Source organism: Lynx rufus, unplaced genomic scaffold, assembly GCF_022079265.1.
Source record: "Lynx rufus isolate CCGP_SWC_20201006 ecotype Redwood Valley unplaced genomic scaffold, mLynRuf1.p SCAF_17, whole genome shotgun sequence".
NCBI lineage: Eukaryota > Metazoa > Chordata > Mammalia > Carnivora > Felidae > Lynx > Lynx rufus.
The window spans coordinates 26,043,441-26,071,245 of NW_025814831.1; the positions used below are offsets into that span (position 1 = coordinate 26,043,441).

At 40.7% G+C, this 27,805-nt stretch overlaps 1 protein-coding gene across 2 annotated transcripts; it reads left to right on the forward strand.

Moving 5' to 3' along the window:
- Window positions 1-44: 44 nt before the first annotated feature.
- Window positions 45-27,729, forward strand: ALKBH1 (alkB homolog 1, histone H2A dioxygenase). Of its 2 annotated transcripts, none has more exons than XM_047080289.1 (6): window positions 45-254; window positions 2,709-2,817; window positions 6,336-6,498; window positions 20,029-20,119; window positions 25,300-25,493; window positions 26,537-27,729. In XM_047080289.1, the coding sequence occupies exons 1-6, from the start codon at window positions 72-74 to the stop codon at window positions 26,964-26,966; spliced, it is 1,170 nt and encodes a 389-aa protein (XP_046936245.1). In that variant the 5' UTR covers window positions 45-71; the 3' UTR covers window positions 26,967-27,729. The 2 variants fall into 2 exon arrangements, with proteins under 2 accessions (XP_046936245.1, XP_046936244.1); XM_047080288.1 differs by having other exon boundaries at window positions 67-254; window positions 6,369-6,498.
- Window positions 27,730-27,805: the final 76 nt, after the last annotated feature.

The window sequence follows — 27,805 nt, forward strand, 5'->3', positions numbered from 1 at the left end:
GACCCCGGAAGAACCTGCCGGATCCGGAGCACGGCACTCTGCTTCCGGGTCAGAAGAGGCCGGGCAACGAGATGGGGAAGATGGCGGCGGCCGTGGGCTCTGTAGTGACGTTGGCGGCCGAGCCAGGGGAGGACGCCTTTCGGAAGCTTTTCCGCTTCTACCGGCAGAGCCGCCCCGATTCCTCAGACCTGGGAGCGGTCATTGACTTCTCGGCGGCCCATACAGCCCGCGGCACGGGGCCTGATGCCCGCAAGGTACGGACAGAGGAGCGGCGCGCATCACCGGTCGCCTCACCTCGCTTTTTTGAGGGTCTTCACAGCTCACCTCATCTCTTTTCTCTGAGTGTTATTGAGTAATCCCCGGCCTCGGTGGGCGCGGAGTTGAATTGTCCATGAAGAGTGACACTTTGGCGGTGAAGAGCTGTGCTGCCGAGTTACTCCACGCGGCCTTTCCTGGCTGCGGCCTCAGAGAATGCCTGGGAATTGGTGTTCATTCCTAACATTAACTGTTCGTTTACGTCTCTACTTCAGTTTGTGTAAAAGCCCATAAACCGTGTTCTTACACGGTAGCGAAGCGTTTTGCAGCTTGAAAAAAACAACCACCGAGTATCCCCACCACTGGGAAGGATCGATTTTGTTAGTTAAGCCGTCGTCCATAAAATAGATCCCTGTTATCTCCGGACCTCTCAGAAAAAGGGCATTGAAAGATTGAGATCATCTCTCCACGTTTGAAAGGAAAGGGAAAATGAATTCAAGCACTATGCATTATTTCTACCTTTCCCCATGTTAAGTAGGAAAAGTAACATAAAGGGGGACACAGGGAAAATCACAGTTATAGTATATAGTATGCATAATTTCTTTATAATCGCTGTTAACACTGAGGATCCCTTGGGGCGCCTGGGTGGCGCAGTCGGTTAAGCGTCCGACTTCAGCCAGGTCACGATCTCGCGGTCCGTGAGTTCGAGCCCCGCGTTGGGCTCTGGGCTGAGGGCTCAGAGCCTGGAGCTTGTTTCCGATTCTGTGTCTCCCTCTCTCTCTGCCCCTCCCCCGTTCATGCTCTGTCTCTCTCTGTCCCAAAAATAAATAAACGTTGAAAAAAAAAAAACACTGAGGATCCCTGATCCCTTAATTTGCCCTTGGTGTTGTCCACAGATGGCTGGATGGAGCATTCCCTCTAAGCTTAATAATAGTTCTCAGTAAAATTGGAATGCTGTAGTAACCCCATACTTATCTAGAACTTTTTAGGAACTTCATTTGCTAGCAAAAATGGTCTTAGAGTTGTCGAAATAACATACAGAAAGTCTGAACTCTAAGAATAATGTACATGGGACAGACCCTCATTCATTTCCTTTTGCCTGTATTTTGCTGCAGTATTTAAATACTTTTAGAATATAAGCCACCTGAGAAGAGGACATTGTGTCTAGCACACTATCTGAAACAGTAAGCGTTCAATAAATACACTATCCATTGAATACATGAAAACTTCAGTATTTAGTTTCCCAGTTCAAAACAGATTGAAAGTCGCAAATTGGAAAAGAAAGTTGCTCTGAGAGCAACTGATGAGCAGTGGAGAAAGTGACAGCTAATAGGCAAGGGAAAAAGCAGAACTTTTTTTTAAACTTCGAGGTTTGGTTTAGCTTAGCATGGAGAATAGGTCCACAAACTTACTTCAACTATGGGAGTGTTGGCTGAATTACAGTACATTACTAAATATGGTCTGTTTAAGAAATCATTACAAAATGTTTAAAATAAAAACATCAGTACCTGGAAAAATTAGCTGGTTAAGACTCTCAGAGTTCCAGGTAGCCATTTTATTACAGAAACTGGTAATACACCAGCCACTTGTTGGTATTTTTTTCTGGAAATCTCTACACTTGGTGAAGTTAATAGGATGAGAGATCCTGTCTTTTTGGAAGAGAACATTTGATGTATTCTAAGGCAAGCAAGATCCTAAGTTTATTATTAGTGGAAGAATAAAGGTTTTTGTTTTGTAAATGTCCTTTAGTGACTGCATGTTGGATCCCTTAACCAATTTAATAAGGCATCTCTAAGATACTCTTATATGCAAAGAAAACTTCATGAGCCCCTGAAAAACTTAATTTCAAAGTAATTCACAAAGGCAAAAGCTCTGAGTTTCATTTTGAAGTTTCATCTAAAAAAGAATAAATATCATACTTTCAGCAAACAGGGTTTCCAGTGTTTCACTGAAACGTTTATTCTGTCTGGTGAGAGCACTCTCTCCATTCTCTTACCCTCTCCTGCCTGATGTTCCTCATTGGTCTGTTTAAGCACCAGCTGTGTATAAGTGCCTCAAAAGCATTGATAGCCTGAACTGAGATGGGCAGCATTTTGACTAAGGGTATTTCAGTACACCAAACACCTTTCATGATTTAGAGTCTTGGAAGAAATCACAAAAGTGTGGTGTCATACAAAAAGGTAGTCTTGAAGGCCAAAATCAGCCTGCTTCTCATTTCTGCTTAATTTTATATTACTTTCTAGTGTTTGTTAGTGTATAGATGAGAAAACTAAGGCTCTAAGAAGTGACTTATCGAAGTCTTGCATCAAGTAAGTGGTAGAACTAAGTTTAGGAGCCCAGACTTAAGACTCTGAATTTTGTCTCATACTGGAAATAACTTTAGAAATTTGAGATTCTCAGAGCTGACCTGCAAAGTAACTTTAGCCCTCCAACTTCTGTTTCCTTCCTGTCAGGTGATCAGATCTCAGCTGAGTGTGTCTTCAGTCAGTGACCATGATGCACATAGAGCAGGACTTCAGCCAGTAAGCAAGTGGCAAGCCTATGGACTCCAAGGCTATCCTGGTGAGTGCAGCAGACCCCAAGAGATAAGATCATGTAATCATTTGTCTAATTTCAGAGCTGTGAAGAGAGTGGGGAAGAATTGTAAGCAAGTATGCAGACAAAGAGTGAAAATAAACACGGAAATATTTCACTCTCAAACCCCTTTTAAATTCTGTCTCATCTAAAATTTCCGTTTATTTAACATTCCTGCAGGATAGAACAGGATTCAGTAGTGCCTACCTTACAATGCAGGAAATGACACCAGGTACAAATCAAAAATAAGGATGTTTACTCTAGGCTCCCTGCCACAACTCCAAGCACCTACTCTGGGAGAAGAACTGCTTTGAATGATAGATTAATTCATAGTGGTCTCTAGTCACAAAGTGACTATGTTCTCATATGGCCAAAAAAAAAACAAAACAAAAAACTTAAAATTTATTGCTGTCCTTAAGGCTGAGCTTTTGAAAAAAGTGTTACAGTTAATGAGATCAAAAGCCCTAACAGACTAAATAATCTAGCATTTTGAACTTCAGTAATGTTGGGTAGCTCACTTTACAGGTAATGAAATTAAGATGATAACGAAGAATGGGTAATGTTTTCATTGTTATTTTTTGAGTAAACTATTCCCAACATGGGGCTTGAACTCACGACTGCAAGCTCAAGAGTCACATGCTCTACTGCTTGAGCCAGCCAGACACCTTTAATCTTTTTGTTAAGGATCATGGGGACATAGTAGTTGAATGATTATGAACTATTTAGAAATTACAGAAATGCCTTATTTGGCCAAATATATTTTACCTGGCATCCTTTTTCTTGGAGAGGACATAAAGTTAACATTGTATTTGTGATTTCAAATATGGATTAACAGCAAGAAAAAATCCTAAAAAGAAATACTAATTTTCATTGTACCACGGGCCAGATCTGTGTTACAGCTCTTACTACATTGTGATCACTGATGTATTGGTTAATAACATAGGACAGTATTAACAGCTTCAATACTTCCTTTAAAAGACCTCATGCACTTTAGTTATGTGTAAAAGAAGAAACAAGGGGCTCCTGGGTGGCTCAGCTGAGCATCCAACTCTTGATTTCAGCTCAGGTCATGGGATCGAGCTCCATGTCAGGCTCTGTGCTGAGCGTGGATCCTGCTTAAGATTGTTTTTCTCCCTCTGTCCCTCCCCTGCTTGTGTGTGCATGCTCATGTGCTCTCTCTCTCTTTCTCTCTCTCTCAAAAATAAAAGAATAATAATAAATGAATGAATGAATGAATGTCAAATGATGGCTTTATGTACAGAAGCACGGCTCTCCATGAGTTTGAGTAAATGAGAGCATGCATCACCAGCAGTCTTTTATGTACTTTTCTTCAAGGCTGCCTTTTACCTTTCAAGCTTACCTCCTGTTTTCAAGGCTGTGTTTCTCTGTTGCTATGCCTTTTTCCCTTAAAACGGGAACAAAAAGTTTGTTCAGACTACAAAGTTACCAACCCCACTCTCATTTTCTGTTGTCCAATGGTATACTTGATTTTGAGGTTTTCTAGGATTTCACATTTAAGCCACATTTTGTGAGTTGGTACCTCATTATGTCCTTAGAGACTTTATCTTCCCTGCCATTGTAAGCTGCATTTAATAGAAGTGTAATGTCCAGAACATGGGAGATGACAGTGTCTTCTTATTCAGGCTTGATCAGAAGGATTGTGTTTACTTCTGGATTCTGCTTGTTATAAAGGAACCTGAGCAACCACAACCTGTCCTTACAAGAATGAGCGGGAGGGTCATGAGTTTGAAGATTGAGTCTGGGGAAGAGTAAACCTGAGAGGGAACCTGACAGCATCCAACATTTGAAAGGTTGCCATACACACAAAGGGCTGGTTAAGGCCTAGGTTCTGACATGAGGCTACCTGGCTTCATGTTGTGGCTCTAACCATCCAGTATGACCTTGGGCAAGTTTCTTAATCTCTCTTGGCCTCAGTTGCCTGGTATGCAAAATGTATGAAAAAACATACCAGCTTTGTAAGGTTATTATGAAGATTAAATGTGAGTACATGTAAAGTACTTTGATCCATGCCTGGCACACAGGAAATGAGCATTAAATGTTAGCCTTAAAGCTAGAGGTATTTTTGAAGAAGAATAAGAAACTAATTTGGGGTTGCTCTGTGAGTCCGAACCTAAGATCAATATGTGAAAATTAAAAGGCAAAGTTTAATTCATTAAAGGAAATCAACAGTTGTCTAGAGTGGACTGCCTAAAGAGGTCTTTATTTTCCTGACACTAAGTCAGAGGTATTCTTCATTTGATATTTTGGGGAATGTTATAATCAATGCTGATAGATGGTAGGTTGTTGGGGTATTTTTCATATTTTTTTTCCTCTCTCAAAATATTGACAATCCCCTGTCACCTCTGAAATTATTTGGAGAATTTTGCCTGTATGTGAAATGCAAAAGTGGTTTCCACGTTCAGAAACAAATGTTCTCACTCCTGTCCTCCAATTTTAGAGGAGGAAAAGCTCCTCCCATTCAAAGCCAGTCCCTTCACCTCTCTTTCTTTTTCTTTTTTTTTGGGGGGGGGGGCTTATGAAAAGATCCCACTTTCTTTTACCTCTTCCAGCTTTCAAAACCTTGCTCTGCTCTTTTCCTCTTTTTGTGTTCAACCAGTTCCTCTTTGCTGGTTCTTTCCTCATAATCTGTAAGCATGCTTAGGTCTTTCCAAACCCTAAAAACCATAAATTTTCCCCTTAAATTCTTCATTCCTCTGTGACTGCTCCTCAGCCTTTGTTCCCTTCATAGCCAGGCTTCTGCAGGGCATTCATTGTCTGCATCACTGTCTCTGCTGTCCTGTCTCCAGGGGTTTCAGAAAGTACATAGTATGTGTTTGTTGAATGTTCAATGAATGGATCCTTACCGTGCATTGGATTCCTGTTCATTATTGTTATTCCTCGTTTATCCAGGAGAAAAATGACATTAGATTACTTTCAAGGTCACAGAAGATCCTTTCAGCACAGGTGCTGGAGGTATTTGCATCCTGCCATGTGAGCAGATGTATATATCATCTTTCTTCGCTGTTCTGTCAGATTTCAATTGGGAGGCAGAAATCACACCAATTATTTTAACTGAGAGAATTTAACATAACTGTTGTTAGCCAGATATTAGAAAACAAAAAAGGCCAAGGTGGAACACTGAGATACCACAAAGACCGCTGTTGCAGAAAGGGATTACCACCTCTGTAAGTGATAAATGCCTGGTGCATTTGAGGAGTGACTTTTGGCATTTTCAATTCTAAGGTTTGCTTAGGGGTAACATGGTTGATAGTTGTGGAATATTTGTTTCTCTTAAGAATTTGTTTCTCTCCCCCCTTTCTCTAAAATTGGAGGATAGAAAGGAGAACATTTGCTTATACATGTGGAAGCCACGAAGCATGAGCAAAGGGTATGGGGCATAAATAATACAGTAATGGGTATAAGGATGTCAACAAAAATAAATTACCTAAATATAACTGATGGAGAATTTTCTCCTCTCCTTCTTTCCCCACCCATCTTTTGTGTAGGATTTATTTTTATCCCAAACCCCTTCCTCCCAGGTTACCAGTGGCACTGGGTGAAGCAGTGTCTTAAGTTATATTCCCAGAAACCTAATGTGTGTAACCTGGACAAACACATGACTAAAGAAGAGACCCAAGACCTCTGGGAACAGAGCAAAGAGTTTCTGAGGTAAGTGTTCGTATTCAGCTCAGGTCACTGCACATCTTTATAGGAACTACTCCAGAACAATTCAGTGAATGTGACTGACGTGTTTTCCCCTCGTTCCCATGCAAATATGGCACAATTATTTTCTTTCCCCTGGGAACATTTGGACAGACACTTTGACAGTTATATTAAACTGAGATCTGTTTTAGGTTCATCATTTATTTTTCTCTCTCAAAAATAAACATAAAAAAAAAGATTTGCTTATAACTTGGATCTCAAGTTCATCCTCCTTACTCATCAGCTGGTCCATTTTCATTCAGCTTCAGCCCTTTTTCTGCTTGAAGTGAGTTCCAGGGTCACCTTGCCGCTTCATTTCATAGAGCATGTGACTCTTAATCTCAGGATTGTAAGTTTGAGCCCAGCATTGGGTGTAGAGATTACTTAAAAAAATAAAATCTTTTTTAAAAAAATAAAGTGAGTTCCTTTGAAGATTTGTGATATTCTGAAAAAATTAACACTAAAAGCTATTGGTTTCCACTCTCCTAGATGAAGTCACTGCTACTAGCAGTTTTATGATGGATTAGTTATTCCTCTTGAGAACTAACATTTGCACCTTAATGTAGTATCACCATTTATTCATTCACAATTTTTTTTATTTTAAAGTAATCTCTATACCCAGCATGGGCCTCGAACTCATGACCCTGAGATCAAGAGTCACATGCTCTATTGGCTGAGCCAGCCAGACATCCTATCATACCACAAATTCTTATTGAGGGTTAGTTGTATACCAGACATAAGGCTAAGCATTGGAGATACAAAGACACATAGGACAGTGTCCTTGTACTCAAGAATGCATAGTCTATGGCAGCAACTCAGTGTCAACAGGAATAATTATAAGGAAGCTTAGAAAGTATTATGATAGGTGTTTAGGAAAATACTGTGGGGGCCAGAGGGAGAAATAATTCCTCTAGGCAAGAAAGAGATGTCAAAGAAGAAAAAAACATTACTATTTTTTAAAATTTTTTCTTGTAACGTTTATTTATTTTTGAGAGTGACAGAGCGTGAGCAGGGGAGGGGCAGAGAGGGAGGGAGACACAGAATCTGAAGCAGGCCCCAGGCTCTGATCTGTCAGCACAGAGTCCAATGCAGGGCTCAAACCCACAAACCATGAGATCGCGACCTGAGCCAAAGTTGGACACTTAAACGAGCCACCCAGGTGCCCTGAAAAAAATTGTATTTTAATTGGGTCTTTTATCCTCTTTTTTCTCTGTTGATTTGAACTGGGTCTTCAAAAATGATTAGGAGTTTGCCCGTCAGAAGAGCAGAAAAGCTGTTTGGGGTAGAGAAAGCAGCCTAAGCAAAGAGGGAATATTCAAGGTAGAATAAGTTCTGTGAAATAGTAGTACAGGATGTGGGAGTACAGTTCATGTATTGATTCAACAAATACCTATTGGATTTCTACTGTGTGTCAGATACTGTGCTTGGGTGTTAGAGATTCAAAGACAAGACACAATTCCTGCTTTCAAGGAATTTGTAGGTTAGCTGATGGCAGAGACATAAAATAAACAGGTACAGAGATATAGTTTATAAGATACGGAAATAGCCATTCAGGTGGCTAGACTGGAGGTAGTTTATAAAAGGTGCTTCCTGAAAGTCATGGATAGAATTGGCAAAAGATGTGAAGCAGAAAAATTAAGGGCCAGATTGTAAAGGGTGCAGTGATGTAGAGCACTAGGTCTAGAGTCTGATCACCTGGGTTCACATCCCAGCTCTGCGACTTGAACTAGGTGTGTAAACTTGAGCAAGTTTCTTAACCTTTCTATGCCTTATGGTAGTCCTTTCCTCATTTAATAGCATGAGGATTAAACAAGAGAATTGTGAGAAATGTTTAGAACAGCCCATTAAAACCATTACACTGGTTTTGTGTGTTGTTTGGACTTAGGGTCACTAATAGTGCAGCTTTCAGAAATTGTCATGTTACTTCTAATAGGGGAAATAAGATTTCCTTAAGTTGAAAGGGGAAAGGAAAACTTAAAATTCATTGGTTTTCCTTTAACATCTTCTTGGTCTGCAGGCTATGGTAAAGTCAGGAGCAGTGGGAAAAACTATCTTAAAGCTTTTAATGGTATCTTGTTTAGAACTGAGAGTAAACTAAAGGAAGATCATGGTTAGAGTTTGCTGCTAAACCAGCCTGTGTTTTCAAGTAATTGATTTTTCTTTCTTCAGACAAATGACTGCAGAAATCCCAATGTCATCTTTTAAGATAGTTTAGATGAACCTCTTTAATAAATCATCCAGTAAACAATGGTGAGATTTTTTTTCTACTAATTAGCTACTAATTAATTCTCTAGTAAATTAGCAAAAATTTAAAATGTGGTGGTCCTGTCTTCTGTTGTCATGGGTTGGAAGAAATTGATAGTCTCAGACATTGCTGGTGGTTGAAAATCAGTTAGGATGCTAGTTCTCCTTCTGTCATTGTGTGATATGTGTTTCAGCTTCCTCTTCTGGGAAACAAAGGAATTAGATTGGAGAAGCCATTTCAGGTGGTTGGATTATAGTCACCTAGACAGTACATGCCAGCTTCCCCTGCTTTCCCAGAGCATATGAGAAAGGGAGAGGGTCTGTCATACAAGATTTCCCTAGAGATTTGGATTTTTGACCATAACATCCACATTGAGAACCACTGAACTAGAGGATCTCTAAGGATCCTTTCCATTTTAATCTTCTAGGTTTCTGTGGTCAGGGAAGAAGAAACTTTTTAAGTAGGAAATGAAGAAGAAATACTTGAACTTAGAGGGAAAAATAGATCTGTTCACAAAATTAGGGCACCTCAATTCTGTGTTTTGTTCAGAGTTTATTGTGAGTGAATAGCTAGAGATTCTTGCACAAGATTATAATAGGTATAAGCATCTTCATTGCAGCATTGTTCATAACGGGAAATAATGAGAAATAACCTAAGTTTCTCTCAGCAAGAGATCGGGTTAATCAAGTATGACATACCTAGCAGTACAACGCAGCCACTATGCAGCCACTCAGAGATCTTAAATCTGACCCTATAGTAAATATAGTAGGGCTACAATCATAATAAATAAAATCATTTTTCAGCATCTGCATCACAGCCACCTTAGTCTGAGCCACCATCATTTACTGCAGCAGCCTCCTAACCTGTCGCCCTGTGTCTGTTTTCATGCCTCTTCAGTCTGTTTTCTTTTTTCTTTTAGAGAGAGTGGGAGCAAGGGAGGAGGGCAGCAGGAGAGGGAGAGAGATCTTAAGCAGGCCCCACACCCAGTGCAGAGCCTGACCTGGGGCTCAATCCCATGACCCTGGGATCATGACCTGAGCTAAAATCAAAGGTCAGATACTTAACCGAATGAGCCACCCAGGAGCCCCTTCCATCTGTTTTCTAATTAGTATAGAAATCACATCACTTCTCTTATAGTTTCTGATCTACAGTACTGCAGTTCACCTTTGATACAACCACCCAGAGTCGACAAGGATGTCACAGGTTGAGGGCATGGTCTCCAAGCAAATCACCCTCACTTCAGACTGTAGCCACAAGTTTGGGAGATTCCCCAGGCTACCCACACATCTGACCAACTGGTTACAAATTCAGGGAAGTTCCCATAACCCTCTCAGGTTCATAACTCACTAGAATGACTCACAGAATTTAAGAAAGATTATACTTAGGAATTTAGTTTATTATAAAGGATACAAATCAGGATCATCCAGTGAATCAACATGTAGGGCAGTGTCTGGGAGGGTTCTGAATGCAGAACTTCCATGTCCTCTTTCCATGGACTCAGGATGTGTCACCCTCCTAGGAAGCTCTCCCAAACCTAGCATTCAGTTTTTTGTTGGAGTTTCACTACTTAGGCACGACTGAATTATTAGCCCTATGGTTTAACTCAGTCTCTAGCCCCCTACTCAGCCCCTTGGGTTTATTTAGCTAATACCACTTGACTAAAAGTCTCAACCCCTCTAATCACATAGTTGGTTTTCCTAGCCTCATAAGCTCATATCCTGAGTCATCACTTTAGCGTTAACTTAGCTGTGGTCCTAGGGCCCACTGTGAATAACAAAGATACTTCTTTTCCTCCTGGAAATTCCAAGGAATTTTTTTTTTTAAGTTTTCGTTTATTTATTTTGGCAAAGATAGCACGCAAGCAAGGTGGGGGCGGGGAGGGGGGAATCCCAAGCAGGTTCCAAACTGTCAGTGCAGAGCCTGGTGCAGGGCTTGAACTCAAGAACCGTGAGCTCATGACCTAAGCTGAAATCAAGAGTCAGACACTTAACTGACTGAGCCACCCAGGTACCCCTGGAAACTCCAGTGATTTAAAAGCTCTCTCCCAAGAACCAGGAACAAAGGCCAGTGAAAATTTGTTGTTAATGCAACTCCATTATATTTAGAATAAAATCAGAAGTCTTTACCATGGTCTACAAGGCCTTGGTGATCCAGCCACCAGCCACCTCTCCAACCTACTCTCCTACCATTCCTTTTCATTTATTGTCCTCCAGCTGTAGTGGCGTCCATGCTGTTCCCTTAAACACATGAGAAATGCTCAGATTCATTGTGTAAGCTGTTCCGTCTACCTGGAAAGCTCTTCCCTTAGGTAACCAATGACTTCCTTCCTTTAGGTCTTTGGATCTCATCATCTTATAAGAGATGATTTCCTTATCAAGTTAAAAATAGTACCCCATTTTCCCTCACTCTTTATCTTCTTGCCTTCTGTTTGTTTTCTTCAGTGCATGTAATTGCCAATAAGTATTTGTGGAATTAGTGGATCCTTTCTTACACCGTTTGAATTTTGTGAATGTATTATCTATTCAAAAACAACTTTAAAGAATAAGACAAGGGGAAGTACTAATTTAAATGAAGCGACGTCGCTTTATTCCTTAAGTTAGCTTTTGAAATACTTTGCACCTGTTTTTGTATATGTGAAAGTTTTTTCCATTAATGTCCTCAGTGTGGAAGCAGAATTAATCCCTTCTCCTTTTCTACTCCTTTAAAACTTTGTGGTGCTATTTATTATAAACATTTATTAGAGTGAATCCAGTCATCAAGCACTTCTCTCCACTACCGTGGCCCTTCCCCCACCCCAGATTCTGAAAAGTTTGTAACCTTGATACCAACCACGGTTCTTTATATATTTTAGAAGGTGTTCTTTAAATATTATTTTAACTAAGTTGATATTCTCTCAGTTAGCCTGATAAAAACATGCTGAATTTGAGAAGGATCAATTGAAGATTGTATAGTATCTTCCCACTTTATTTTCATTAATTTGTTAACTTATCTACTTGTGTTTTTGGAAATACTTGATGCTAGCACAGATACGGAGATTAAAATTCACTCCCTGCCTTTGAGGAAGGGACTAATTAAAGAAGGATTTCAAGTACTTACATACAGAATTTATAGATGAATAAGCCATGTAAGTGAGTTGAGGAAGTTGCTGTGGGGGCACAGTAGAGGGAGAGACTGAAACTAGAAAACAGTTTCCCTGAAGAAGAAGGGAGGTTAAAGTGTGTGCAAGTCAGAAAAATCTGCTGTACAAAGAGTAGAGTAGAAGAGGAGAGAGAACATGACAGTAGAGAAAAGTGTATGGCCAAAGGCACAGCCATGAAAAATGGACCCTCCCTGTGGGGAATGCTTGGAGGTGAAACCAGAAAAGTGAGTTAGAACCACATTATAAGGGGGGTTGCATGCCTTATGGCAAAGTGTGGACTTGGTCCTATAAACAGTGGGAGTTCATCAAGATTAGTAACCGATTTTTCACTTTAGAAAGATACTTCTTATACCATGAGGAAAATGGACTGAAAATACAGTTGTTGGAAAAAACACAATTAAGAATTTAGCTTAGAGGCACCTGGGTGGCTCAGTTGGTCAAGCATCTGACTTCAGCTCAGGTCATGATCTCACGGTTCAGTTCGGTTTGTGAGTTCGAGCCACACATTGGGCTTTGTGCTGTCAGCATGGATCCTGTTTCGGATCCTCTGTCCCCCCTCTCTGCCCCTACTCCACACGCGTACATGCTCTCTCTCTCTTCTCTCTCTCTCTCTCTCTCTCTCTCTCTCTCTCTCTCTCAAAAATAAATAAACATTTAAAAAAATCTAGCTTAATAATCCATGCACAAGATGATAAAGGTCTGGAAAAGACATTGTTAACAAGGCTTGCTGACCAAGAGATTATGCGAATCAAGAGACAAGAAGTTAAGGATTATCCACGGATAATAGGGCAAAACTGAGGTTTTTGTTGTGAGTTTTTTTTCCAGTACTATTGATATAATTGATGTACATTTTATTAGTTCAGGGTGTACAACATAGCAATTTGATATGTGTATATATTGCAGAATGATTACTGTAATAAGTTAACAACAGTCACCTTACAGAGTTATAATTTATTTTTCTTGTGATGAGACCTTTAAGATCTGCTCTCTTGGCAAATACACAATACAGCATTGTTAGCTATAGTCACCATGCTGTACATTGCATCCCCAGCACTTACTTTCCTATAGCTGGAAGTTTTCACTTTTTGACCACATTCACTCATCTCGCCCACACGCACCCGTTCCTACCTTTGGCACCTTCAGTCTTCTCGGTTTCTGCAGGTTTGGATTTTTTAGATTCTGCGTATGAGTAAGATCACACAGTATTTGTCTTTCCCCGTCTGACATTTCACTTAGCACAGTGCCCTCGAGGTTCATGTTGTCACACATGGCAGGATTTCCTTTTTTATGGCTGAATAATATTCGTGTATGGGTTGTGTATCACATTTTCTTTATCCATTCATTCATCGGTGGACACTAAGGTTGTTTCTTTGTCTTGGCTGTTACAAATAATACTGCAGTTATTTATGTAAAACTGTAGAGGTTCCTCAAAAATAAAAAATAGGACTACCAGAGGGTGCAGCTGTTCCACAGCTGGGTATATCTCCAGAGGAGACGAAAACATTGTCTCGAAAAGATAACTACACCTCCACATTCATTGTAACATTATAATCTAAGATTTTTAATGGAAATAGGATTAGAGGAAGAGAAGAAGGAGCAGAGACAATCCTTAGTGTAGTTTAGAGATTCATGTTTCTGAAATGCCTGTGGAGTATCCAGGTAAGTGTGTCCAGTATCCCTCTGGAAACATGGAACTGAGTTTAGGAGTGAAGTCAGAGAGGGAGATGTGGGGGTTCTACATAAAGACCATAGTATAGCATGGTACGTGGCTGGCTCAGTCAGTAGAGTGTGCAGCTCTTGATGTTGGGGTCATGAGTCCAAGCCCCACATTGGGCATAGAGTTTACTTTAAAAAAAAAAAAAAAAAAAAGACTAATGAAGCAATGAGAATGGATGTGATTGTTTGTTTAGTGGAAAACATACAGAGAAAAGAAAGCCATTAGCTCTAGAAAGTATCAGCTTGGGTTGGGGGAATGCTATTAGAAGTCAAGACAGGAAAATGTTTCCAGAATAAAAGAAGGGCCAACCATGTCAGTAGGCCTAAGGACAATTAAGTGGTGTACTTGAAATTAAGAAACTACTTTTGGTGGAGTGGTGGAAGCAGAAGTCAGGTTGCAGTGAGGGTGGCCACTGTGCAGTCCTTTTGGGAAGGTTCGATTGTGAAGGGAAGGAGAGAGGTGGGGCAGAAGGAAATGGGACATAGGCAGGGTACTCGACTAAGAGGTTAAGTTAAGAAGATGCTTGTTGTTTTTTCTTAAGTATGTGGAAGTGTTGAACGTTTCTGCAGATCAAGAGAAAGACCAAAGTGCAGAGGAAGACTGGAAAATAGGAGCAGAAAGGTGATGAATGAAGGAATGTCTCTGAGGCTGTGTCAGGGAAATGGGAGGCAACATAGCTGTAGAATTGGCCTTCGAGGAAAGAAGTAGAACCCCTGCTGAAACCAGGAGGGAGGGAAGGACAGAGTAAAGATTATGCAAAGTTTAGAGGTGTGGGAGAGAAAGCTCAAAGTTGCTCACTGGATCTTTTGCTCAGGCCTCTGGACTCTTGTTGTCCTCAAAGGGAGTAAGAGCAGGACTCACAACTTAAGATGGATGCTGAAGGTTTAGAACAGAAGGTAGATTAACTGAGAGTAAATATTTGCAAGATAGCAAAACAGTGTTGGCAGTCCAGATGGAATTAACTGGATGTCCATGTTCAGGGTTTGACTGTGAGGTTTAGGTTGAGAAGGGAGACAACTGGAAGCACTCAAATTCTGAGAAAATGGAGTTCTGAGAACAGGAGGTGGAACCTTAGGTTTAATGGATGTGAGAGACTAGGAGAGGAAGAACAGAAAGTTGTTCTTATGGAGGGAAATATTCAGAGTTAGGAAGGACACAATTTCCAAGCTTTTAAAAATGATTGAAAAAAATAAATACCTGTAATAGTATTTTATCAAAAACAGCCTTCAGACCTTTTCTGCCCTCAGACGTTTACTTTCACAACGATTTGCTAATGTCCCTTGAAGCAAGGAAGAAAAGACCATGCCAGTGCTTAGTTATGACACCCAAACTCCCCACTGCACAACGAGTGGACAGGCAGGACAGTCCATTTTCACCCAGTTAGGTACAGTTGAAAGCGGCACCATAGAATGCCAGCGCGTACATAAAGCACTTAGCCATGACAGGAAATGAGCAGACTGCTGTGTGGGCACATTGACCAGGGGAGAAGGTGGCCAGCTGACCCATCCATCATGGGTGCCTGGAGCTGCAGCAGAGGCAGGGAGCGGAGTGTGTTTGCTTGCAGTGAGAACCAGTAATCAAGGTCATATTTGGTTGAAAACATTCTTTTAGATAATTGGATGAAGATTTAAAGTTAGGTGCCAGCATACCCCTTGCATTCCTTAGAGTGGATGTGGCAGCTCTGTTGGCACCAAGCCTTAAGCCTTCTTGGCCTCCTTTTGGACAAGTCAGGTTTAAAAAGAGAACAGCCCACCCCCTTTATTAATCCATCAGTATTTCCTGCTTGCAAATGATCTGGGAGTGCGTTAAACTTGGTTTTGGCTTTAAACTATTCACAGTGCTTAAGGGTGAATATTTTGGAATCTTTGTTACCCAAAGCCCACAGGGACCAGAATGTCACTAAGTAGTGCTGAGATAGGAAGTGGCCAGTGTTAGCCAGTAGTGCTCTCACATCTGCAAAGCTGGTCTTATAATTGTTGTGACTTTCCTTCCAGAAATTCCTTCAAAGACAAGAATTGAAATTGTGTTCTCAGAAGACAATATGAAATCAAGGGTGGAATCATATACTAACTACATGGGTCTAACACATTACACAAAATGTGTGTGTGTGTGTATGTAATTATCCTCACAATGGCACACTCAGTCATCGCAACTGTACTTTCACTGCACAAGTCGGCTTTTTTTTAAGTTTGTTTAAGTTTTTGTTTTTGTTTTTGAGTTTGTTTATTTGAGAGAGGGAGAGAGGGAATCCCAAGCAGGCCCCACACTAACAGTGTGGGACCTGATGTGGGGCTCAGTCTCACAACTGCAAGATCATGACCTGAGCCAAAATCAAGAGTTGGATGCTTTGCCAACTGAGCCACCCAGGCACCCCTTACTGCACAAGTCTTTAAGCCTTTTTTTTTCTTTTTTGTTATGTGGCCTGGGCTTAATGCTCTTATACGCTTACACCAATCCCCCCAAGAATACAAGGCAAAACCCAAAGCCATCCTTATAGTGATACAATTAAGGTAGAAAAGAGATGTTCTTTTGGTTTCCTAAAACAGGAAAAAATTGTGAAAGGTATATCATAGAGGGCAGGGCGCCTGGGTGTCTCAGTTAAGCCTCCAACTTCAGCTCAGGTCATGATCTCATGGTTCGTGGGTTCAAGCCCTGTGTCAGGCTCTGTGCTGACAGCTGAGCCTGGGGCCTGCTTCAGATTCTGTCTCTACCTCTTTCTGCCCCTCTCCTGCTCACACTCTGCCTGCCTCTCTCTCTCTCTCTCTCTCTCTCTCTCTCTCTCTCTCTCTCAAAAATAAATAAAAATTTTTTAAAAAGGTACAGGAGGATTCTGGTCATGTTTGGTCATTACTATAATTTTGATAATTTTACTAATACCATAAATCTTTGTTAATTACAATAGCATATACCTTGAATCTTTTGATGGAAAAGCAGCTTGTTGATGCCATACCAGATGTCTGAAATACCATCACCCTCTATATTATTTTTAGAGCTGCATTGTTGTTATCTTTATTTGTTCAGATTGGTCTAGTTTGGGGTTTGGGGTTTTTTTTTTAGGTTGTTGGGTTTTTTTTGTTTTTTATTTTGTTTTGTTTAAGTTTATTTATTTTTGAGAGGGATAGAGTGCGCTCAGGGGAGGGCAGAGAGAGAGGAAGACACAGAATCCAAATCAGTCTCCAGGCTCTGAGCTATCAGCATAGAACCCGATGCAGGGCTTGCACTCATGAACCATGAGATCATGACATGAGCCAAAGTCAGACTGAGCCACCCAGGCGCCCCTAGTTTTGGGGGCTTTTGTTTGTTTTTAATTAATTTCCCTGGTTTTTTTTGGTTTTTGTTTTTTTTTTTTTTGGAGCACACGAGTCAGGGAGAGGGGCAGAGGGAGGGAGAGAGAGAATACTAAACAGGCTCCAACAGCACAGAGCCCAGTGCAAGGCTCGATCCCACAACCCTGGGATCATGACCTGAGCTGAAATCAAGAGTCCAATGCTTAACCAGCTGAGCCACCCAGGTGCCCTGGTCTAGTTTTTGTTTTAGTTGTTGTTGTTTTTAGTGTTTATTTATTTTAAGAAAGAGAGAATGGGGAAGAGAATCCCAAGCTGACAGCACAGAGCCCCACACAGGGCTTGATCTCATGAACCATGAGATCATGACCTAAGCTGAAATCAAGAGTCTGACTAACCGACTAAGCCACCCAGGCACCCCTGGTCTAGTTTTAGTATAATAGTATGGGTTTCTCATCAAGAATAAAATGATCTTTTATTGATCTAGAAAGATGGAAGGTATTTTGTTTTGTTTTTTAATTTTGGCTGAAATAGTGTTTCCCAAAGTATGGTCCCTGATTCATCAGCATCAGCATCACTTTGGGAACTTAGAGATTCAGATTCTTAGGCTCCACCCTAGACCTGCTGAATCAGAATTTGTAGGCCTGGGCCCAGCCATGCAAATTTTAACAGGCCCTCTAGATGATTCTCATGAGCATTAAAATTTGGAAACCACTTGGCAGAAACTAAGTGGCATACACACTGATACATCAGATTCACTTGAGTCCAGAAATAAGAGGTCGTTCTTATTTTTCTGTCTCAAGTCTAGTAAGGTAGATTGTATTCTCCTGGGGGATCATTAGGGAGTTCTTTTATCTGTACCTTTAGTTGAAGACACATAGATAGAATTCAGGTTGTGTTAGTAACTGTGCATTCCTTTTTTTTTTTTCTTTCAGTTTTTAGTTTTTACATGTAGAAAATTTAAATAATGTATGGTCATTCTGCATGATAACTGTTCATCCCAGATAGTGGCAGTAACTGGCCAAGCTTACATGTTGTTTCCCCTAAATTGTTACTAGTTATCCATTTTTTCTCATGCCAAGTGTCCCTGAGACCTTACCTGAGTTTGGTGATTCACCAGCTGGGCTCACAATATAGTTGTCTTCATGGATAGGATTTATTCCAGTTCAAAGAATACAGAGCACAATCAGTGAAGGGAAAAGATGAATTGAGCAGAGTCCTGGGAAAACCAGCCTCAAGCTTCCAGGGTTTTCTCCCAGTGAAGTCACACAAGGTGTGCTTAATTCCCCTGATAACAAGTTGTGACAAATTTGAAATGTTGTCTACCCGGGAAGCTCAGTTCCCAGGTTTTGACTAGGGGCTGGTCACATTGACAGTCTCTGTCTGACATATATCAAAATTCTAGACTCCCAGAAGGAAGCTGGTGTTTAACGTAAACCTTATTATTTTGCAGAAAAAGTTTAGGCCCAGTGAGCAGCAGTTCTGGGAACGGTGTGAACCTCCCCAAATTCCGAGTTCCAGATGCTTGCCAATGACCAGGCCTTTCAAAGGATAGCAGTCAGATCTGCTGTGTTTCTTTTCTGCACTGCTGTCCTAAATAAATCAGTGTTCCATTCCTTTTAGCTGCTGGTCTTGATGTATATCTGTGTCATGGTGTCTTTCTTAGAATGTAAACTCTGTGAGGACAGATAGCATCTATTCTGTAAACTCTGTCAAACATCAAGACGAGTGCCACTTACAGTGTGAGTCTCTAATAAATCCTTTGCTTCTGCTCATGTCGTATGCCTGTATTGCCCACTGCTCCACTCCCTGTTTAAGTGCTGGCCATTCTTCAATGCCTTGTTCAACTCCCAACTCTGCCATGAAGCCTTAACTGATTAGACAGCTAACTTTGAGCTCTCCTTTTTTCTTAATTCTATTGTCCTTCAAAGTCTTGTGATGTTCAGTTTAGTACAGATTTTATACTGCCTTGAATTTTCCCCTCATTTTTTCTTCTTATACTTATCTGTCATCTCTTGTCAAATATAAACTCCTTAAAGCAGTTTAATCTTTTCTTTTTAAACACGAGTGGTTTTGGGACCAAAAAAAATTCGATCAATTGATGATATAAATCACATAGGAAAAAAAAAACTAAAATTACTAGGCCTAGCATTCTTGCATTTTTAGGTATTCAGAGGTAAATCAAAGAAGCTTCTTCCTCTTTAGAAAAAGAGTAGGTGAGGTGCCTGGGTGGCTCAAGTAGGTTAAGTGTCCAACTTCAGCTCAGGTCATGATCTTGCAGTTCGTGAGTTCAAGCCCTGCGTCAGGTTCTGTGCTGACAACTCAGCCTGGAGCCTGCTTCGGATTCTGTGTCACCCTCTCTCTCTCTGCCCCTCCCCTGCTTGACTTCTGTCTCTCTCTCTCAAAAATAAATAAACATTAAAAGAAAAGGAAAAACATAGTTAATCCCATAGATTTGATGAGACAGGATGTAATTGCAGGAAGTGCATGTCTCTGTTTTACAGAAACCCCCTGTGTTTTGAAATGGATGTCCAGAACCAAATCAATTACAGTGGTCCTTAATTGTTAGCTAAGCCTCAATTATCTAAGCTGTTTTATAGGGTTAAAGAAATCTTGTTAAACCGGTTATTTTTGGTTGTATACTATATTTTGCCAAACTTTCTCCCCCAACCTATAATTCTGGGAAGCCACCATCATTAGACATAGTGATACCTGTGATTAATCATACCCCACTTTGAGCAAACCAAATAGAACATGCTCTGTTAGCCAATTTTTCAATTACCCGTAGTGTCTGTGGTCCCATTTCCAGTGGATGGGTAAAAACATTTCTGTTGTTATTCTTATTTTGTCATTATTGAGATGCCGGAGACTTGCCACTTAAAATTGATCCCGTTTAGCAGAGGATTTAGAACAAGGACTGAAAATGAGAGATGCTAACATGTTTTTTTAGTGTTATTATATTCTTGGTCAACTCATTTGTCTTTTCTCATTTTTCCTATCAAGATCTTGGCCAACAGCTTATACCAAGGAAAGCAGATTTACTCCAGGCAGAGAGCCTTTGCTGCCAATTGAGGTGAATAATTCAATCCTCTTTTGTCCCTAATCTTCACAGGCTTAAGGAAGTGAATAAACGGAGACCCCGAAGTTTACTAGAGAAGTTGCGCTGGGTGACCCTAGGCTACCATTATAACTGGGACAGTAAGGTATTCACATTTTCTTGCTAATTCCATTGTCTTCCACTTTTTACACTCCTTGGGCTCAGTGATTGGATTTCTTCCTGGCCACTATTTTAAAGTATCAGATTATCCATTTGTGCAGGGATCTCTTTCATCTGTCTCTTAAAATCCTCTTGATAACAGTATCTCAAGAGGAATGAGTAATTTTTCCCAGGATGAAATTTCTTCTTCAAATGCCCTTACGTTATATTATTTCATCAGAAGTCATTGGTGCTCTAAGTACATTTCAGGGATATAGATTTTTCTTTATTGTATTTAAGAACAATTCTCAATTAAAATCTTTATTTCCATTATTGTTTAGTGTTTGTTGAGCCTGTATTTTCTTTTTTTTTCCATCAAATAATTTAATACATGTTGAGATATGTTTATAGTTATAGATATATCTTTATACATTGTCTTTGTCTACCAGAGGTCTTTAAGCAAAAGCACAGATTTTAATAAATTTGACAGCAAAGAAGATCATCTAGAATTGGTAGATGATTTGACTTATATACTTGGAGTGATTGTGTGGAAAATACATCATTGGTTAGGATGGATATGAACCCTGGCAATTTCTTTTTTTTTTTTAATATGAAATTTATTGTCAAATTGGTTTCCATATAAACACCAGTGCTCATCCCAACAGGTGCCCTCCTCAGTGCCCATCACCCACTTTCCCCTCCCTCCCACCCCCCAACAACCCTCAGTTTATTCTCAGTTTTTAAGAGTCTCTTATGATTTGGCTCCCTCCCTCTCTTTTTTTTTTTTCTTCCTTCCCCTCCCCCATAGTCTTATGTTAAGTTTCTCAGGATCCACATAAGAGTGAAAACACATGGTATCTGTCTTTCTCAACATCACTCCTCATCAGGGAAATACAAATCAAAACCACACTGAGATACATTCTCACACCAGTCAGAGTGGCTACAATGAACAAATCAGGAGACTATAGATGCTGGAGAGGATGTGGAGAAACGGGAACCCTCTTGCACTGTTGGTGGGAATGCAAACTGGTGCAGCCACCGTGGAAAACAGTGTGGAGGTTCCTCAAAAAATTAAAAATAGATCTACCCTCTGACCCAGCAATAGCACTGCTAGGAATTTACCCAAGGGAAACAGGAGTGCTGATGCACAGGGGCACTTGTACCCCAATGTTTATAACAGCACTTTCAACAAAAGCCAAATTATGGAAAGAGCCTAAATGTCCATCAACTGACGAATGGATAAAGAAGTTGTGGTTTATATACACAATGGAATACTACTTGGCAATGAGAAAGAATGAAATACGGCCTTTTGTAGCGATGTGGTTGGAACTAGAGAGTGTTATGCTAAGAGCCTGTATTTTCTACATGATACCTATTTGGTGTAAAAAAAGGAGCTCCATATACTTCTGGTGTACTTTTCCATGAACTCAAAAAAGACACCTTTGCCTGCTATATAAGGTCTGAGTAAGACACAGATGGGAAAAAATGTCCTACAGTTAACAAAGTTCTCTTTTCTTAAAGTACAATTTCCTTTCCTGACCTCTCTGCTTCCAAAAGTTCCTCCTTTATCACTGGCAGCCTGTCTCCATGAGATGTTTGCCACCAAGTGGAAGGACTAATTCTTAGAATAAACTGAGTAAACAGAATGGTATAGACCCATCTTCCCACTAACTAGTTACTTTCTAAAAGCTCCATAGTTTCAGTGAAACCAGCTTATTAACAAATACATTTAACTGCTCAAAATAAGGATAAATGTTGCTCAGAAATGTTCATGATATAATTCTTACTTTCAGTGATGCAGATTCAGTGGAAATATAGATACCTGTGTTTGGGGAAATAGCCTGTGATTCTTTCTGGCTTAGCCAGCCCAGGATTGAATATGAATATTCAGTATTCAATATTGAATAGGATAGTGCCTACCTCATAAGGTGGGTGTGAGAGTCAGAGGCTCAATGCCCACATAACAGCAGTGCTAGGCTGTTCTGTGCAGTTAAATGCATTAACACAGTAAATGTTAGCTCATTGTTTTTTATGATGTTATTTTTATTGGTGGTACTGTTATTCCCCCAGGACTTAAAGGTACTCTCATTTACTAAGAAAAATGTGGAGTGAAAAATTACCAGAAACTGAATGAGTAAGCAGAGAAAAGTGGAAGAGACATAAGAAGACTAGTGGATAGACAGTTTGGATGGAGTTAGAAGCCCACAAAGGCACTTCTTTGATCACAGCACAGCCAGCCTTGTGTTGGAACAGCGGCTCTGAGTAGTTGATCTTGTGAAGAACTGAAACTTGAAAGGGTGGAGAAAATCCCTTAAAGTTCTCTTCAAGAATAAATAGGAACTCTTATTTACAGTTCAGGAAAAGGAGAAGGAAAAAATAAAAGAGAAATTTCAACTGAGGAGACTTGGCCATCCATCAAAGACTTATCACATCCTTACCCTGAAGTTAAAGCTCACTTCTGGCCAAAGTAAATACATTCTCTCCAGAGCTTTGCTACAGCTGGGGTACATCAGGACACTCGCGGAGATTTAAGACAGAAGTGGGTTTTCTAATCATTTTGAGGTTGATTGGGCAAAGGGCGATGTGAGAGCAGCAGCGAGACAAAGGGGATTGGGGCTGCTGCAGGCTTACCTCACTGGGGTAGCCCTCACCCTCGTCTACCACCTTGACGTGCTCCTGAATTGCTGGGTTTTGGAGAGAAAGAGTCTTCTGGCCTCTTTTTTTTTTTTTTTTTTTTTTTTTAAGAGAAAGATATTTGTGATCTTTATGTGCTAAAAACAGTTCAGAGAGGGGCGCCTGGGTGGCGCAGTCGGTTGAGCGTCCGACTTCAGCCAGGTCACGATCTCGCGGTCCGTGAGTTCGAGCCCCACGTCAGGCTCTGGGCTGATGGCTCAGAGCCTGGAGCCTGTTTCCGATTCTGTGTCTCCCTCTCTCTCTGCCCCTCCCCGTTCATGCTCTGTCTCTCTCTGTCCCAAAAATAAATAAAACGTTGAAAAAAAAAAAAAGTTAAAAAAAAAAATAAAAAAAAAAAATAAAAACAGTTCAGAGAGATGAATGCTGAAAATTACTTCCATTTTAAGGTCCCGCCTTGACCACGGTATAAGTCAGTTTCAGTTCCAAAGTTTTGAGCATGGCATCTCGTCAAATTGACCAGTGAAATTGGCAGTAGGCCATATATGGGCTGAAGGTCCTAAAACCAAACTGGCTATCATGTTTGAGTTGCTTTTTTTTTTAATAAGCTTTGTATTTTAGAATAGTTTTAGATTTGCAGAAAAGTTGAAAAGATAGTACAGAGTTCTCATATACCTTACACCCAGTTTTCCCTATTATTAACATCTTACATTATTATGGTATCTTTGTCTTACCTAATGAACCAATATTAATACATTATTATAATGGTGAAGTCCATATTTCATTCACATTTCCTTAGTTTTTCATTCAATTTTCTTAGATTTTTTTTAATGTTTATTTATTTTTGAGAGACAGAGGGTGAGTGGGGGAGGGGCAAAGAGAAAGGGAGACACAGAATCCAAAGCAGGCTCCAGGCTCTGAGCTTTCAGCACAGAGCCTGACACGGGGCTCGAACTCATGAACCGCAAAATCATGACCTGAGCTAAAGTTGGCTATTTAACCAACTGAGCCACCCTGGCGCCCCTCAGTTTTCTTAGTTTTTAACTGATGTCCTTTTTCTGTTCCAGGACATCACATTACATTTAGTCATCATGTACCTCTTGGCAGTGACAGTTTTGAGTTGCTCTTTTATCTTTTTTTTTTTTTAATTTTTTTTTAATGTTTATTTTTGACAGAGACAGAATGCGAGTGGGTTAGGGGCAGAGAGAGAGGGAGACACAGAAGCAGAAGCAGGCTCCAGGCTCTGACCTTTCAGCACAGAGCCCAACGCGGGGCTCGAACTCACAAACCGTGAGATCACGACCTGAGCCGAAGTCGGACGCTCAACCGACTGAGCCACCCAGGCACCCCGAGTTGCTCTTTTATCTTAAGAGAATGATCCTATTTGGGATTAAAGTATACCAGAGAGAGACATAATAATTGTTTCATGTATAGACTCCATACAGGGTGAACTTGTTTAATTTACCACTGCATGACATGGTGCCTGCCATGTTATAGGTGCTCAGTATTTTGTTTTTCTTTTTTTTTTAATGGTTTGTTTATTTTTAATATGAAATTTATTGTCAAATTGGTTTCCATACAACACCCAGTGCTCATCCCAACAGGTGCCCTCAATACCCATCACCCACTTTCCCCTCCCTCCCATCCCCCATCAACCCTCAGTTTATTCTCAGTTTTTAAGAGTCTCTTATGGTTTGCCTCCTTCCCTTCTCTGTAACTTTTTTTCCCCATCCCCTCCCCCATGGTCTTCTGTTAAGTTTCTCAGGATCCACATAAGAGTGAAAACATGTGGTATCTGTCTTTCTCTGTTTGACTTATTTCACTTAGCATAACACTCTCCAGTTCCATCCACATTGCTACAAAAGGCCATATTTCATTCTTTCTCATTGCCAAGTAGTATTCCATTATGTATATAAACCACAACTTCTTTATCCATTCGTCAGTTGATGGACATTTAGGCTCTTTCCATAATTTGGCTATTGTTGAAAGTGCTGCTATAAACATTGGGGTACAAGTGCCCCTGTGCATCAGCACTCCTGTATCCCTTGGGTAAATTCCTAGCAGTGCTATTGCTGGGTCAGAGGGTAGATCTAGTTTTAATTTTTTGAGGAACCTCCACACTGTTTTCCAGAGTAGCTGCACCAGTTTGCATTCCCACCAACAGTGCAAGAGGGTTCCCGTTTCCCCACATCCTCTCCAGCATCTATAGTCTCCTGATTTGTTCATTTTAGCCACTCTGACTGGTGTGAGGTGATATCTCAGTGTGGTTTTGATTTGTATTTCCCTGATGAGGACTGACATTGAGCATCTTTTCATGTGCCTGTTGGCCATCTGGATGTCTTGTTTAGAGAAGTGACTATTCATGTCAGGTGCTCAGTATTTTGAATGTCTCATTATAAGATTACCGGATGCCTCAAAAACAGATGGATAAATCATGCTGTGTTAGAATTACATGTAAGTTAGATCATTTTAAAGCGGTAATTAATTTTCTGCCACAGTTTCCTATTTTCCTGAGATCATTGTTTATTTTTCTTATTTTCCCTACTTTTATCAAAGAAATACTCAGCCGATCATTATACACCTTTCCCTTCTGACCTGGCTTTCCTCTCAGAGCAAGTAGCCGCAGCCTGTGGATTTCAGGGTTTCCGAGCCGAGGCAGGCATCCTAAATTACTACCGATTGGACTCCACTCTGGGAATCCATGTAGACAGATCTGAACTAGATCACTCCAAACCCCTGCTGTCTTTCAGGTAAGCTGGTTCCAGGGATTTGGGATTACTGCCTAAAACTTCATTCCTTTTTTAAGGCGTTTTTAAGCTAAAATAAATCAATAAAAGCTATAACTTTAAGAAATGGTTGGACTCTCTAATCTTTTACTCTTGGACATCTTAACAGTGTTATAAGTAAAATTTGCCTAGTCCTTAAGAGTAATGACCAAATTACAGTTATATTTCTGTTTAAGATGTGTGGAATCTGCCTTTTGTATTGACAGGTATCATCAGTGGTGTGTGGAATAGGCAGTGGAAGGCTGTAAGGCAAAGTGAGTGACCTGTTTGGACTAGGGAAGAGAAAGCACAGAACCCTGAGTAGTTTATTCGCCTTGTCTCCCTAAACAGACATGAAATTGGGCAAAGTGCTACACCTGTATCTCACAAATAAAGTGCCTGAACAGAGTCTTTTATTAATTGTCCTATCTTTAAAGTGAACAAGCATGATAAATATAGTAAAGGACTCAGTTTATTGGAAGGCTTAAATCTTGAAAGTGCATCACACAGGGCACCTGGGTGGCTCAGTCGGTTAAGCATCTGGCTTCAGCTCAGGTTATGGTCTCATGGTTTGTGGATTCAAGCCCCACGTCAGGTTCTGTGTTCACAGCTCGGAGCCTGGAGCCTGCTTCAGATTCTGTGTCTCCCCCTCTCTCTACGCCTCTCGTGCGCATTCTCTCTCTCTCTCTCTCTCTCTCTCTCTCTCAAAAATAAATAAACATTAAAAATTTTTTTTAAAAAGTGCATCACTAAAATTTATATGGGTAATACTAAAATTTTTAATCTACTTGTTTAACTGCTTTAAATTTTATTTTGCAGCAGTACTGTGGGCTATTATAAGTGTAAACAGCAGATCATGGTCACTTACACAAGCCAGAAGAGAAGGGTCTTAGCACAGTTTGAAAAGGATATGCAAGCAATAAATATCAGGCTGAAATTAGAAAAAAGTACAGTTGGCAATAACTTTCCCAGCCATGGTTAGTAACAGAAACTTACTACTGTGTATTGTTTTACTTATTTTCTCGTAGCTTCGGACAGTCTGCTATCTTTCTCCTGGGTGGTCTCAAAAGAGATGAAGCCCCCACGGCCATGTTTATGCACAGCGGTGACATCATGGTAATGTCAGGTTTCAGCCGCCTGTTGAACCATGCAGTCCCGAGGGTCCTCCCAAGTTCTCAGGGGGAAGGCCTGCCTTGCTGCCTGGAGACGCCTCTCCCAGCCGTCCTCCCCAGAGACTCAGTGGTAGAGCCCTGCTCTGAGGAGGACTGGCAGGTATGCACCAGCTACTTGAAAACGGCTCGTGTTAACATGACTGTCCGACAGGTATTGGCCATAGACCAGGACTTCCCTTCGGAACCCACAGAGGAGAAGAAAAGAGACATCACCACAGAAGGTTTCTGCCATCTGGATGATGAGAATAGCCAAGTAAAACGAGCAAAGTTAAACCCTGACAGCTGAGACTTGGAGAGCCCGTTCTTTTGCTCAGGCAGGTCTTAAGTAAATGACCACACTTTTTGTATTGCTGTAGACTTCAGCACCAAGACAAGCCAAAAACAGGGAAAAACTCATCATCGATCACACTGTTGCCTTGGAACCCATCCTGAAGAGGAAAGCAGTTCATCACTCTGCTCAGAGACCGTTTGCTATGGTCCAGTCTGGTTAGGTGTTGGCACTAATGTACGTGAGAAGTCCAAGGAGCTTTGACCTTCCAGAACAGCCCTCTCAGCCTCTGCCGTTACCTCTGGGGGAGGTAGAAGTGAGTTTCCACATTAATGGAGCTTTATTAAATACCTCAGATTTTATTAATGGGAAACATAACGTTAAGCCCCTGCCACTACCCCATCTGGTGATTTGTGGTTAGATTGTGCTTCCAAGAGCCAACTGTTCGCCTCCCTTTCATCCTACTAGCCATCCTCAGAGTCTGCGATTTTCTCTTCCAGCTTTTCTGGCCTTCACAAAAGAGTCCTATACACATTAAGATAGCGGAACTAGACATATCATCTCCTAGAAAAGAAATCAATCATAGTTGTCTGTCTTGCCTAAAAGATAAAGTATACCTAAATCCAAGGAAAGGGGAATAGGAGTTTCTCCGGATTTCTTTTAGATCTAAACTCTTCCTGTTGACTTTTTAAATGCAATTTTAATTGTTGGGCTAAAAAAGCCCCAAGGGTGTTCTGTAACTGTTTTCTCCATGAATAAACTTTCTCTATTTTAAATTAAAGATCTGTATCTATTTTTGAGGGTTAACATATCTGGGTTTAGTTTTTTCCTATTTTTACTTGCTGCATTGTTCATGC